This window comes from Tenrec ecaudatus, chromosome 7, assembly GCF_050624435.1.
Source record: "Tenrec ecaudatus isolate mTenEca1 chromosome 7, mTenEca1.hap1, whole genome shotgun sequence".
NCBI classification, from domain to species: Eukaryota; Metazoa; Chordata; class Mammalia; order Afrosoricida; family Tenrecidae; genus Tenrec; species Tenrec ecaudatus.
Window position 1 is genome coordinate 72,468,741 of NC_134536.1, and position 15,240 is coordinate 72,483,980.

Consider the following 15,240-nt stretch of genomic DNA (forward strand, 5'->3'; position numbering starts at 1 on the left):
ACGTGTCATGAGTTTTATCTCTTGCCTACACCTATGTCCATGCTCCCGTCTAGTCCAGTGTGGGAAGCAGCACTGGGGTCACGATAGTGGGGGGTGAGGAGGCCTCAAGGGATCAGAGGTATATTGCGTGATCCACTGGTGTTCTACTGCACCATGATTGGTTCATCCCCTCCCTGTGACCCCTCTGTGGGGGGATGTTCCATTATTCACAGATCGTCTTTGGGTCTCTACTCCAATCCCCCCCATTCTTACCAATGCATTTTTGTTTGTTTGCTTGTTCTGACTCAGTATTTAATAGAGTAATTTTCCATCAATTATAAGATATTAAATGAGAAATAGGGTAAACATTTTTACCCATTACTATTAGACATGGAAAAATAGAGAATATAATTTCTATAGAACATTGCCTTCGCAGTTTCAGTTAATTATGTTTTTTAGGTATTAAAAAAATTCAGGTTAGAGATTAACTTTATCATTTGCTTGTGGTTCGGCTACATTATCACAGACACATGGCTTCAGTCACCCTCTCAGACTAGCAAAATAACTTGCATTATTATCTTTTAAAAACTCATTTGATATGGCATTCGCTTTTCTCTGAGCTCATGCTTATTCTTGAGAAAACTCCGGCCCATTTCCGAAGTGTGTCGGCTAGCGGTTCTTTACAGCAGACGAGACTTCTGTTTGAGGAAGCATCCCAGCAGTGGGGTTATTTTAATGGACATGCTGTGGTACTTTAATCTAACCCTTTCACCATCTGTTCTTCCCATAACAGTGGATGAAAAAAAGAACATATTTTATGTTTCAGGGTTACATTAGTAAAAAGTAAGATAAAAGTGATTTAAAAGCATGCATATGTTCTCAGTACAATGCAGTCTGCATCTGCGATGCTTTTTTTCCTCATGGTTCAGACACAAATCAAGAGGCAAGCTGCTCATGGCTGATAGAGTGAAAGTTTTTCATGGAAAACAGGACTTTACCTTAAGAGGATCTCTCTCTATATTTTATAGCTAAAAATGATAATAATAAAAAAAACCTCAATGAGCTGCCAGAATACAAATAGATAACTGCAGCATCTATGGCTGGAACATCTGGCGTTTTTCCTGAGCTGGGTTGTTGCTGCACATTCAGATGAACGCAGAGCACCTGTCTGGAATATGCTGCCGAGGCAGGAATGAAGCCTCTGCCAGTTATCAGGAGAAGAGTGTCGGTGGACGTGATTGTGGCGTAAAATGGCTTCAGGGCTGTGTGGGCATCGCCCGAGGCTTTATGGGGGGTTCATTTTCTGGAGGTGTAGACTTTTGAAAAAGCTCTTTTGTTTGAAATATGACCGGTGGGGGGTGGAGGGGTGGGGAGTGAGCATGGAGGGTCGGTCTTTGTTGTCTAGGTGTTTGGTATGGGGTAGTGGGAATGGAACTGATCCTGCTGAACTTCATAATCATGAAACTGGGGGAAAATATTTTTCAAGCCTCCTTTGCTGCATCCTACCTGCACAGGGCGTCAGTGATGCTGTGAAGCTGCAGCTAGCATGTAGTAAAACTCTGTGGAACTTTAGCTTAGTGACTAACACACACCGCATATTGGATGGTGATGACTATTAGAGTTATTATGTGTGTAAGTTAGCATATGCAAATCATATAATACATTGCCTCTTAATCAATAATCACAGTTACTTTCCCCCCCCTAAATAATTTATGGCATTAAAGAAGAGAGTAATAGCTCTCTCCTTTGAACTCCTAAACGATGTACGGGTTTCCTCTCTTCCTGGCTTGTATTAAAGGGCCTTTAGCGAAAGCATTCTAAACTCTGGAATGTGACTCAGGATTGATATTTTTCCCTTTTAGAATGCTTTCTATACTTTTGTTTTTGAAGGGTTCAAAGGTTTAACTCTTTTGGAGTTTAATGTCATTAAGCTTAATTTCATAAAAAAATCTACGGAAGTGCTTTTCCAGTGCTAATTACTTGTGAGATGTGTAGAATTCATAGTACATTTAGCCTTTCTCAGTGTAGAACCCATAGAGCATTTTTCTCTATATAGAATTATTTTCACTATTTATTAGTAAGATGACAAAGAAGAAATAAGGCTTCTGATGCTTTATTACTAACAATTATGTTCTGTGCATTATTCACGTTCCAGTGTGAATACCTTGAAAGAGAGGCTGTATTTATATCACCTGACTAAGTGTCTTGGAAAGAGTTATCACTTAATAATCTTGAGAGAAAAAAAAACTTCAGGATAAATGATAGTCAATAGTGCTGACTTGATGCATGTTAAGCCCCACCTAATGGGTCAAACTTAAAAGAAATAGTTTTATTGATATAAAATTCACATATCATGCAGTACTATAGTTAAGTCACTTTCATTTATTTATTTTAAATCATTTTATTGGGGGTCGTACAGTTGTCATCACAATCCATCCATCCATCCATTGTGTCAAGCATATTTGTACATTGGGTCAAACTTTTAACTCGATGAGATAACAGTTTCTTCTAGAAAGAATGATTCTTTTATGAGTGGAGATCCAGAAGGGAATTGGGAACCATCGCCATCAGAAGGCATTCGTGTCTGGCTGTCATTCTCTTCTTACCTGGTATAGGTGCCAAAGGTTTCTTGTTTCACCTGAAACATCCTTCATCTGACTTCTTAATTTGTCACATGGAATGCCTGTTTAGAACATTAAATTTTAGTTAAGAAGTAGGAGAAAATTAAGATGGAAGATATATATGATGTGAATACATTTTCCAAGAAGGAAAACCAAAGGTTTCACAAAAATTAATTACAAAGTAGTTTTCAATGAGATTTCTTTGGTTGAATAACCTGATCCTTCACATTGATCAACTGGCACTTTGCTGGATGAGAGGCCCCTCTCCCCTAAAATTATTTGTTATCAGGATGTCCTAATGGATTCCTGTTGTGTTTAGAACTCAAACTCACTACCATGGAGTTGATTTCTGAGACTGTCCATGTCGGATTTCTGAGACTGTAAATCTTTATAAGAGCAGCCTCATCTTTCTCTCTCAAAGCAGCTGGTGAGTTTGAACTACCAACCTTGCAGGTAGTAGTTCAAAGCCTATTTATTCACTAGTAACCTCATTTAGTTTTCTTAAATTGAACATTTCCCAGGTTTGCCTAGTGGAAGTCCTTCAAGCTGACAAGCCCCTGGCATTTTATAAAGTACCCTTTTCTACTTTCTGATGGAGCAAGATGTTCAAAGTTTTTTTTAAAATGTTCTTTTACCTTACTCCTGAAACCAGGTATTTTCTCCATGAGCTCTGTTCCTTTTCATGGATAGTGGTGCATAGAAACTAAAATCTCTACACGAATGTGCTTATGCTACTGATGCGCTTCTTACCCTGTCAGGAAGTTGAATAAGGAGATATGTTTACGTTTCCATCTTGTATCCCTGTTACTGCATTTCCTCTCTCCCATTCCATAAGCAATCTTTTTTTTTTTCATTTTGATATCTGGTTTGTCTTTCCTGTGTTTGTTTGTTTTAAACAATTACTTGGGATTTAATACGAATGTCATGTGCACTGTAGTTCAGCCATGTCAAGGAGAATTGTACAATTGTTACCATGATCCAGACACTCTTTTTCTACATGGACTCCTTTACATCATCTTCCTTCGACTCCCACCCCCCACCACCACTACCACTACTGTAGCCCACCCCATATCTGTTCCTTTTTGCAAAGGTTAATTTTAGTTATCCTATTTCTTATGCATGAAAACATGCCTGTGTGCATACATGATGGAAAGTCAAACACATTGCTATTAAACCTTTTTTTCCCCCGCCATTGAGTCAATTCTGACTCATAGTGGACAGGTAGAATTGCCCTGTTGGGTTTCTGAGCAGAAAGCCACATCTTTCTCTCATGGACCAGCTGGTGGTTTTGAAGCACAGACCTTGGGGTTAGTGGCCTGAAGCTCCTTATAAGACCATAGGAGATTCATTTAAAAAATGATCAACGTATGAAACTATTTTTCTTTAGCATCTGATCCTTCTAATTCTATAAACTTCTGAAGGTGGTGGTTGATGATTTTAACTTTTCCCCAAAGAATTTTGTTCTCTTTAACTTATATAATTTCAAAACAGGAGTCTTGGCATCTTGAAGGGACTCAAATTATGTTCTTTTTAAAATATCCTCCAGGGTTTTGCAACAACAACAACAACGACACCAAAAGGCTGAAGGGTAAAAGCAGGGCTGTGGGTGGGTGGGGCAAGGTTTACTAATGAAGTTCTCTTCCTGCCCTTGTACTGCAATTTGTTTCATCGTATGTCTGTTGAGGACATATGGGTTGTTTCCAGTTTTTAATTATTACAAATGAAGCTACTATTAACCTCTGTGTACTGGTATTTATATTGACATATTTTCACTTATCTAAAAATATGTGCCCAGAGTTACACATTTAGTTTGAAAAGAAACTATTAACCTGCTTTTCAATTGGCTCCATTTATTTACATTTCCACCAGTATGGCAGGAGTGAGCTAATCTCTCTGCACCTGGTACTGGCATTTTTTCTTTAATAAGCGTGATGAGTGTATTGTGAATATTTCATTACGGTTGCATAGCTATAATGGCTAATGTTAGACAACTCTGTATTTTATGGTTTTCTATCTTCCTATCCTCTTCAGTGAACTATCTTGCCTCTTGCTTTTTAAAACAAGAGTTCTTTATATGTTGTAGATGCTAGTTGTTTGTTGGACATGAACTTGCTAATATTCCCTGTTTCTAGGTTGTTTTCATCCGCGAACAGGGCCTTGTGTAGAGAAAAGGACTCTTCAACTTTTCTGAAGTCCAACGTGCACCTTTTCTCACTTTTAGATTGTGCTTTTAGTATCAAATCTACAAACACTTTACCCAACTCAACATCTCAAACACGTTCTTATTTTATTTTCTAACACTGCAGTTTATGTTTTATTATTTAAGACTATGATCCATTTGAGTTAATTTTTGAGTAAGATGTGAGATTTAGGTTGAGGATTCCCCCACTCCAAACCTTTGAATGTCCAAGGAGTGCAGGTGGCGTAGTGGTTACATGTTTGGCTGCTAACCACAGGTCAGCAATTCAAAACCACCAGCCACTCCAAGGGAGAAAAATTAGGCTTTCTACTCCTCTAAAGAGTTACAGTCTCAGAAACCTTGTGGAGCAATTTCACTGGGTCCTACAGGGTCTCTGTGAATTGGATCAACTTGATGGCAGTGGGTTTTTTGTTCGTTATGAAGGTTCAATTTCTCTAGGACGATATGTTGAAAAGGTTAGTCTTGCTTTAATGAGTTGCTTTGGGGTCTGTTAAAAAAAACCTATTGGGCATATTGGTGTGGGACTATGTCTGGGCATGTTCTATCCTGCTGTTTGTATCTCTATCTTTCTGCCAAAGCCATACGTTCTTGAAATTGGGCACACAGAGTCTTCTACTTTATTCTTCTTTGAAAAGTTATTTGAGATACTCTATATGAATGTTAGTATACAGTGTTAGAATACCTATATAAGTGTTAGAATAATCTTGTCGATCTGTTAAAATATTGCTTGGATTTGTTAATCATTATACTGAATCTGTAAATTAATTTGGAGAGAATTGGTATTTTTTAATATGCCGAATCTTACAATCCATGAACCTGATGGGTCTATAATTTATTTAAATATTTTCTTTCTAATTTCTTTCATTACTATTTTACAGTTCTCAGCAGAGAAGTCCTTGATGTTTTGTTCGATTTGCACCTAAGAATTTTAAAATTTATCATTTATTTTTCATTTCTGTGCGTGAATAGGGTGAAGTATTAAAGAGCACATCAGTTTCCATTCAGTAATTTGTACACATTATGCTTGATGTCATTGATGGCAGTTCCCACAATGCAATCTCATTTATCCCATACCCTCCCTGTGTTTTCCATTTCCACTCTTCCTTCTTTTGTAACTCTTCCTGGCTTCTGTACTTTGTCACTGGGAAAATGCTTCTCTCTGGAACTCAAAGGGTTGATTGTTCAAAGGAGTGCCTTTCTTCTGCAAGCTGTTGCTCACCTTCTAGACCCTGTCTGTTATTTGGTTAAAAACTGAGCCGAAGGGGTGAGTTCATTTCCAAACTTCTGGATGGTTGTTCGAAGGCCACTTTTTAGTCTCAGGGATTCTACCAGTAAGTCTAGGAGAATTATAACTTTGAGTTTTGTTCCATAATGTGTTCCCATTCTATGCAGGACTTTCTAATGTGGTTGTTTTCAGAGTGGTCGGTAGCGGTACCCGGTCACCATCTAGTTCCAATCTCAGGGTTGGAAAACAGCAGTTCGTGTGGCCCAGGTTCTTTGGTCTACATATTCCCACGCATCTTTGATTTGCTTCGCTCTCCGTTCCTTCTGACAGGGACCAGTAGACCTGACTGCACTGGCTAGGATGTCCGGCACTATGACGATTAAGAGTGGTAAGAGTGTGACACCTTGCCCTGTTCCTGATTTTGGGGAAAGAATGCATTCATTTTGTCATCACTAGGTACAATCTTAGCTTAGGTTTTTTGTAGCTTAAAAACAAGCAAACAAACTTGCGAATGTTTCCTTCTATGCTATGCCTTCTAAGAGTCTTGGTCCCGAATGGGCTATTGCACGTCTGTAGTGTTTTTCTGCATTGATTCATAGGGGCATGTGATTTTTCTCCTTTAGTCTGTTATTATGATAGGTTCCATTCATTGCTTAAAAACATTGACGCAGCCTTGCATCTTTCTTGGTTGTGGTGTATGATTCATTGTGTGACTTGTGGCATTTCATTTGTTACGATTTGGGGTCTCTCTTTAAGGTGGATATTACTCTGTAGCTTTCTTTCACTGAGTCCTGTTCTTCCTTGAGCACGCTTCAGTCCTACCTTCTTTGCTCTTTCCGTCTTGGGAACCAGTGACACAAAGGCTACATCTTTCGCCGTGGTGCCGTGATCCTGAAGCACACTCCGTTCCCAGTCCATTTCTATGTGCTGCTCAGATCCCGTATGTAGTCAGCTGTCTCCACGTTCGCTGATTATTTCCTATGTCGCCTCCCTTGAGCTCATACTTTGAGGTCCTTATTTTGGTTATTGCATTTTAAGTTTAAACTTCCTATTTGGTTATTTGCATTTAGTGGCTGAATAGGGAAAAGTACTTCTATTGCTGCTTCTTCTTCTTGGATTTTTAGGGGGAGGGGAAGCAGGAATTCTCTTCTTTGTTATTAAAAATTCTAGTATTTAGCTACCCTTGTGGTTATTCCTTTTAGAATGCTATTACCCGTGTGCTTTTTCTTATTTAAACTTTAAAACTAAAAAAAAAAATTAAACTTAAAAACATTTAAATTTCTATTCTATTACTTTTAAATAAAATCTTTTGGCTGCCACTATTGTCCACACACGGTCAATGACATTATTCCTGTTTTCTCTGTTTCTTGCTTTACTTTTATAGTTAAATCTTTCCTTGTCAGAAAATATTATACTTATGCTGTCCTTTGCTCCATATCGCTACTCTTAGCTCTAAAGGCTTAGCTCTACAATGAAATATATTAAATGTGCATCCCGGATTCTTTTGCTGACGATTCCACAATCATTTTTATGTGGGCTGAGCCTCATCCTCTGGTAAACTCCCCAGGAAGGAGTCATAGATGCAGTGTTGTCTGACCCTTTGCATGCTCAGAACTGTAGGTGTCTCAGGCTGTTCCTTCCTCGTCAGATACTTGATCTTTTGCCAGGAAGTCGTAAGAGTTTTGTTGTTTTGTCTTAAAGTGTAACTATTTTGATAGGTTATATCTTGGAAATGAGCATTTCAGAACACCTTTCTTTTGTGAAAGTTGGGTCTCTTATACAGATAGATTTAAACTTTTTCTTATTTCTGAAGTGTCATTATCGTTTTAATGTTGCATTGTTTTATTTTTCTTCTTCAGGACTTGAAGTATACATATCGTGAACCTTTTCTGCCTGTTTTCTTTTATCCACATCCTCTGAATTTAAAAAATTTCTCTAAGTTTTACTTTTTGAGATTTTTTTCTGCCTTTAATTATTCTTATTAAAGTTTCAGTAAATTCTAATGTCCTTTTGGCAATTTGTAATTATTCCTCAATTTCTTTGCATTTGGTTAGGTTTTATTACTTTCTAAGAATGTATTTCTTAGATTCCAGGTGTCCAATTACAGGCTGTGAATATGTGAGCGTACATATATTTGTGTATCCCCAAGTGTGTGTGGAAGGTACTTAATTGGGAGTATTGTCTTAGAACTTTCTTTTGTTTCGTGGTTGATTATTTCATGAAAATCTTTATTGGCTGTGATATTTGTATTTCTGCTTATATGTTTTGTTTTTGCAGACGTTTATAAGTTTTGCATACATTTTTCTTAATTCTTCACATTTCCTGGCCCGAGTTACTAGTGTAAGAGTGCCCTTTCCTATCGGTTTTGTCAATACAGTTTTTGTTTTAAACCAGGATGATGGTGGCTAGAAGGGAAGGGGCGAACTGGCTTGAGTTATTTTCCTTTTGTGCCTTTTATTTCCCTGATTTTCCCCCCACCTGCTCCGTCTGTTCCGTCCACTGCAATGTCTTTGAGGGACGTCAACCGTTCTCCACTTATATTTTTCTCTTCTAGACGTCATGGTTCGGAAAGGCTGCCACTTTGGACTTTCTGCCACCTTTGAGTTCCTTTCCTGTGCTTAGCCGCATGAACCGTCGCGTGCTGACTTGTGTTCAGACTTTGGAACTTAGTGATTTACGTTTTCTTTCTGCGGATGATTGTGTCTGGGCAATGTTATGTTTTCCACTCCTTTTCCTTTTCATGCGTTTCTTCCACCTCCCCTCATTCTGCTGGCTACAACCAAAGCTTTATAGCGGTTGCGGTTGCACTTTTTATTATACTTTTACTTGTTGCTAATTTAAAGTTTGTAATAGTTTCTCTCTTCATAATGCTGAAAACACAAGTCCTTGATAAATGTAACCTTTTTTTTGGTTTTGCTTTTACTTTGTGTAAAGCGATCTAGGTTCAAATGACAGCCATTATCCTTCTTGCTGACAAGTTTCGAGAATGTAATGATTTGTTGACAAAAGAAATTGTGAAATGCCTATGAAATGTGTGTCTTGGTGGAATGATGCTTAGGGTAAAATTTCATGAGAGTAAAATGATAGCTTACATGATATCTTCTTTCATAACTATTATAAAAAAATTCTTGAATTTTGATTATAGTTTTAAACATTTATCTACTTTTAAGGAAAATAATTATAGGGATACATGTAAGATTCATAGGTGTCAATCCTAGCAAGGAAATAGTTCTTTAATATAGAATATTAAAGTAAAAAGCAAAGTGAGAAAAAGATGATTTAGGTCAATATGCCACTCTGCAGACGCAGTTAAGCTAGATGAGTTAGTAGCAATCCTTCCACTTAATGCCCCCAACTCTTGTTTAGCCTTTGATCAGTAAAACATCATTATGCTTATTTTTCTGATGGGTCCTAAGAACTGAAATCACTCGACCAAGAGCACACACATACTGATGTCAAAAGTAGGCGTGAAAAAATCCAGAGGGCTGCTTGATGCTGCAGTCAGTCAGTCACTGCACTGTGGCTGGGTGCCTTCCTCGTTTCTTGCCCTAGATTATTATTTCAAGTATTTCATAAGCAGCTGAAATATTTTAGATCAAATGGCAGGGTTGATCATTGGCAGGTTGGCTCCACCAAAGGTTAAGCGTAGTACTCCTCCTTGTAAAGGGATAAATGCGGCCCGAGGATGCCATCGTGCATGGTGGGGCAAGTTTACACGTCTTCCCACGGAACGACACAGGCTTAGTGCTGGCCTTTTCATTCGTATGTCTAAGGCAGCGTGAGACCCTGGTCTGACTGTGCAGCCTAATCTGCCTGCCTGAGTATCTCAGAGCAGTATGGTTGCTGTGTATTTCCTTTCTATTGACAAGAGACTTATCTTCTGAACTCTTCTTCTGGGTGCTCTTGAAATGTGTGCCTCACATAGGTCAGGGTTAGCTTGTGTTGAATTTTCTATGCGAGTGAAGGACACAATGTTCTCTGCTGCGCCAACAGCACTTTTCCATAGACACTTGGGAAAAGCCTTTCCTGCTCTCAACAGGGCTCAGAAGTCTTGACTGGAGTCCTTCAGAAATAGGCCTGGTTTAGACTTTTATGAAAGCAAGGAGAGGCTGGGTAACTGCTAGCTTAGAGGAGCACGTGTGAGCTGAGACTGTCCCAGGCAAGCTCCCAGATGGAGCACTGTGATCCTCACTCAGAGGAAGGATCGTGGGGCCCAGCCCCAGCTCTGGTGAAAGGGAAAGGGGTGTTGCCTGGAAGCCGGGGCTGGTGTGCACCCACCGGGAGCAAAGGCTGATAGCATGTGGGGAGATTGATACAGGATCTGGAGCGTAGGATACCTGGATGTGGTCCATCACGCGGTCCTCTAGGGAGCGAAGCTGGATTTGTAAATTTTCTTCTTGATGGAATATGTTGATAGTCCATATGTACATTTGGAAAACAATTAAAATAATAATTAAAAAGGGTAATGGAAAATCTTGAACCTGGAATTTGCATAGGACTTTGTACTGAGCATGCTGTGCTTATTAGCATACTTTTGAAGTCCCCAGACAAACCTCTGTGCCTCATCTCTCTGGCTCCAAGAGACTCCTGCCAGGCTGGGCTGCCCGGTTACAGTGAACTGGGAAGAACCAGGAAATCTGCTGCTCAGGGAGGGCCTATTGTGAAGGAAAATTTGCTTTGTCTTAGGACAGTGTCATCTTGGATGAAACATGTTCAATCAGCACATGTTACAGGGAAATATAATAGAGTTTAGGGATTTTCCCTCTTCTCTTTACAACACACATACACTTCTCTTTCTTCCAGGGTAAGAGAAGAAGACAAGATGGACCTGTATTTTGGTTCCTAGGCTGTAAAGTAGATCCTACCAGTTTTCTGAAAAAATCCTGGTGTTTGATCCTATTCTCTCCCCTCTTTCTTAACTGTATTTTTCCCTGAGTGTAAAAACCATGGATTTGCCATAAGGAATTATCAAAACTCTCAGTCATGTAGTTCACTTACTTTTAACATGAAGATTGATGCTCTTTCCAGAGTTGTGAGGAGTAAATGAGATCAAGTATGTACAATGGAGCGCCATCTCTGGCACATAGCCAGCTCTCAGTAGACTGCATCTGTTACTATCAAAGCAGGAAATCTCTGTACAGAACTTAAAATTGCGCTCAACGTTGGGTAGTCAAACACTCTTTGACAGTATTGGACTACTTATTTAAGTGGCATGTGAGGACCAAGCTCGGGTAGCTCCGCACAGCATGGTACATGTCCTTTCAATTTCACAGAATGCTCCGAGGAGAGGGGAGCAGCATGGTTCCACTGAGGCTCAGCACTGCTTCAGCTTGTTTCTTTCCATGATCCTGGCTCTGTCAGAAAGGTGTGGGGCCATGTGACCTCTTCCCTGGGAGAGGGACAGCAGAGAAGGGGGAAGGGAGACTCCGGATAGGGCAAGATATGACAAAATAATGATGTATAAATTACCAAGGGCAAATGAGGGACGGGGGAAAGGGGAGGGAGGGGAAAAAAAAAAGAGGACCTGATGCAAGGGGCTTAAGTGGAGAGCAAATGCCTTGAGAATGATTGGGGCAGGGAATGTATGGATGTGCTTTATACAATTGATGTATGTATATGTATGGATGGTGATAAGAGTTGTATGAGTCCCTAATAAAATGTAAAAAAAGAAAAGAGAAAAAAAAGAAAGGTGTGGGGCTACTAACAGGAAGGTTGGCCTTGCAAACCCACTAGCCACTCTGTAGGAGAAAGATAAGGCTATCTGTTCCCATGAAAGAAACGCTGGTGCCATAGCTGCTTAAGCGTTGGGCTGCTAATCTCAAGTTCAGCAGGTCAAAACCACCAGCCACTGTGACAGCCTTGAAAACCCACTGGGGCAGTTCTGTCCTGTCCCAGAGGGTACTGGGAGTCAGAATTGACTCTGGCAGTGGGTGTGACTTTTGGTTTTGGCTGTGCATATTTCAGGTTTCAATTTAGAAACACAAAGTGCCACCTATTGGTGTGAAGAAAAAATGAAAACAAACAAAAGACCCATACTCGCTGCCTCTGAGTCCACCCTGACTCATAGTGACCCAGTAGGACAGCATAACATTATCTCATGGGGCTTTCAAGGAGATCAATCTTTACGGAAGTAGACTCTTTCATCTCGCTCCTCGGGGTTTGTGTGACTGGGGGTTTGGTTAGCAGTCAAAGCTTAACCCTCTGGGCCACCCGGGCTCAGGTTATATGGGGCAAGACTCTTTAGAAATCATATTGCAATTGAATTTGGTAAGCATTTATGAAATATTTGACAATTTATTAGGCACAGTTCTTTGATAGTTAACAGTGTGGTGTGAAGGGTTAAATAAGGTTCGGTACACTGGTCTTTAAACCTCTTTTGGTCTTCATTTTTTTAATTAAGAAAAAACGGAGAAAGTAATTAGAAGTGAAATATAGGGCACTCTTAAATTCTTTCTCTTGCAATATCCGTCTATGCAGTGGTGAAGAACTTGGGGTTTAATCTTGGAAATGCTCAGTAGACTGTCAGCCAATATTTGCTCATCTTATATTTCATTGTGGTAAATCTACACATAACAAGATATTTGCCATTTCAACAACCTTCATGCAACAGACCAATAGCGTGAAGGACATTCGTCACATTCCACTCTTCCCAATTCTTATCATTACTCTTAACAGGAGCTCAGTGTCCCTTAAATATTGAGTCCTGTGTTAGTCTGGGTACTTTAGAGAAACAAATCTACAGAAACTTATATATATATATATATAGTTTTATGTAAAGGTTAAGTGCACATCAAGATAGCATCCCAACCCTGTGCTTCCCAAGCCCACAAGTCCAACATTAACGCATTAGCCCATATGCCCTACACCAATCCACAAAGCCCTCCTCCATCTCACAAAACAGACACAACTATTCCGACTGCAGGAGGAAAGCCGAGTTAGTGATTGTGTAAGCATCTCAGCGCCGGCAGGGATCTCCACACGGCTGCTCCAGCACCCAGGGCTGCATCGGGGTAGGTCCATGTGGTTTCTCCTTGGGGATGTCTCCCAGAAAGTGAGCCTTGCCAGCTGAAACAGGGAACTGGCTAAGGCAGCTGCACCCTGGTCCAACCCTCAGAAAGCAAGAGACCTGAGAACTAGAAAGGTGAGGCTCACCGAGCCATTTATCCCTCTGCTCTTCAATTAACCCCACATGTGTTTATCGACTAGGTTGATACAATAAACTAACTACCTCACCTCCTTTCTGTTTCCCTCCTTCCCACCCCTGGTAATCACTTTGTTATCTGTATGCTTGCTTATGAGTCGGAATCAACTTGATGACAGTGAGTTTGCGTTCTTTGGATTCTAGGTTTATAAGTGGGATCGGATCGTATTAGCCTTTTCTGTGACTAAGTTATTTCATTCAGCACATTTCCAAGATTTATCCATGTTTTAACATGTATCACAGTTTAATCTCTCTTTCTTCTGTATGAGTAATAGTCCATTGTATGTATGTACCATATTTTATTTATCCATTCATCCACTGATGGATGTTTAAACTGTTTCCACTTTTTGGCTGCTGTGGCAAGTGAATGAACATTGGTGTACACGTGTCTGTTTGTATACCAAAACCCAAAATCACTGCTATCGAGTCAATTATGACCCAGAGTGACCCGGTGGGACAGGGGAGAACTGCCCCTGTGCTTTCCAATATTAACTCTTTACAGGAACAGAAAGCCTCCTCTTTCTCCCAAGTTATGTCTGGTGGTTTGGAACTGCTGACTCGAGGTTAGCAGCCCGACATGTAGTAGGATGGCACCAGGGGTCCCTGTCTGTGTGTATACCTGCTCGTAATTCTATGGAACATGTCCATAGGGGTGGGCAGAAGTGCTGGGGATCATATTTGTTGTTCCTCCTCTTTCAGCAGCCTCTTTGGGGCATCACGGCGATGACGCGATTTCAGGTCAGGGTTGTCCAAAGTGGTCCTAGGGTGAATCTCACTGTGGGATCTTTGGGTCTGTAAGACCTTAGGGGCACATTTAGACGGTGTGTTTTAAAATGCCATTTATTTTGTACTGAAATGCTCTTCCCACCCTCTCTGTTGCAGTATTCAGGATTTCACACGGAGCGATCTGAATCTGATCACGACAGTCAGTGGGGCGGCAGCCCGCTCACAGACACAGCCTCTCCGCAGCGCCTGGACCCGGCAGACAGGCCGGGCTCCCAACACGACGCGTCCTGCGCATACAGACAGTTCTCAGACCGCAGCTCACTCTGTTACGGGTTCGCGCTCGACCATTCCAGGCTGGCGGAAGAGAGGCACTGCCATACCCAGGCCTGTGAAGGAGGCCGCTGCGAGGCAGGCAGGTACTTCCTGGGAACTCCGCAGGCCGGGAGGGAGCCTTGGTGGGGCTCTCGGGCAGCCTTGCCCCTAACCAAGGCCTCCCCAGAAAGCAGAGAAGCCTATGAAAACAGCATGCCGCACATCGCCTCCGTCCACCGGATCCACGGTAAGAGCAGCCCATTCTAGCCACGATACGTTGTGACTGACCCAAATTGCGTTTGCTTTTGAATTTACAGCGCACACACACCCCCAAAATGTTTCTTAAAACCACCAAATCCATCTGCTTAAGTGCACTGGTTCAGTTAATTTTCACTTTTCACTCTCAAGACGAAGTGTACGCTTGCTAAGTACGTTTTCTTTTTGAGAGGTAAGTAACCGAGATCCTGTTTCAAGCAGTAAAAAAGTATAGACATTAAGTTCAAATGGTTGACTCGCTAGTATGTGCACATTTAAATTTCTCGTGTCCATTTTCTTCCACAATCTCATGCTTCGAATGTGAACTTGAACGGTGCCTGCCGTCACGATTTTACGTTGTCATGTTCAGGTGCTGCCAGTTCAGACTCACAGTGGTCTCATGTGTAACAGAACACAGACACTGCCTGGTCCTGTGCCCCTCCTACTTGTATGGTTCAGCCAACCGTGGCAGCGCTCTATCCGACCAGCCCAGTGGAGGGGCGGTCTTCTTCCGAATCGACCCTCTTCTGTGCCAAGCATGGTGTCCTTCTCCAGGGACTGGTCCCTTCTGATAACAGGCTCAGAGTACCTTAGATGAAACTTTACCATCCTCGTTCCTGAGTAGTAATCTTTTAAAAATTTTTCTTTCAATAAATCATTTTATTGGGGGCTCTTACTGCTCTTATAACAACCCATACATCAATTGTGGCACGCACAGTTG

The 15,240-nt window shown here is 40.9% G+C and overlaps 1 protein-coding gene across 1 annotated transcript in view; it reads left to right on the forward strand.

Annotated features, from left to right (window-relative positions):
* Positions 1–15,240, forward strand: part of SIM1 (SIM bHLH transcription factor 1) — an 84,035-nt gene that overhangs the window by 65,464 nt on the left and 3,331 nt on the right. Inside the window, exon 10 of the mRNA XM_075554010.1 lies at positions 14,109–14,511. Coding sequence (XP_075410125.1) covers positions 14,109–14,511 — 403 coding nt within the window. The remainder of the gene's footprint in view (positions 1–14,108; positions 14,512–15,240) is intronic.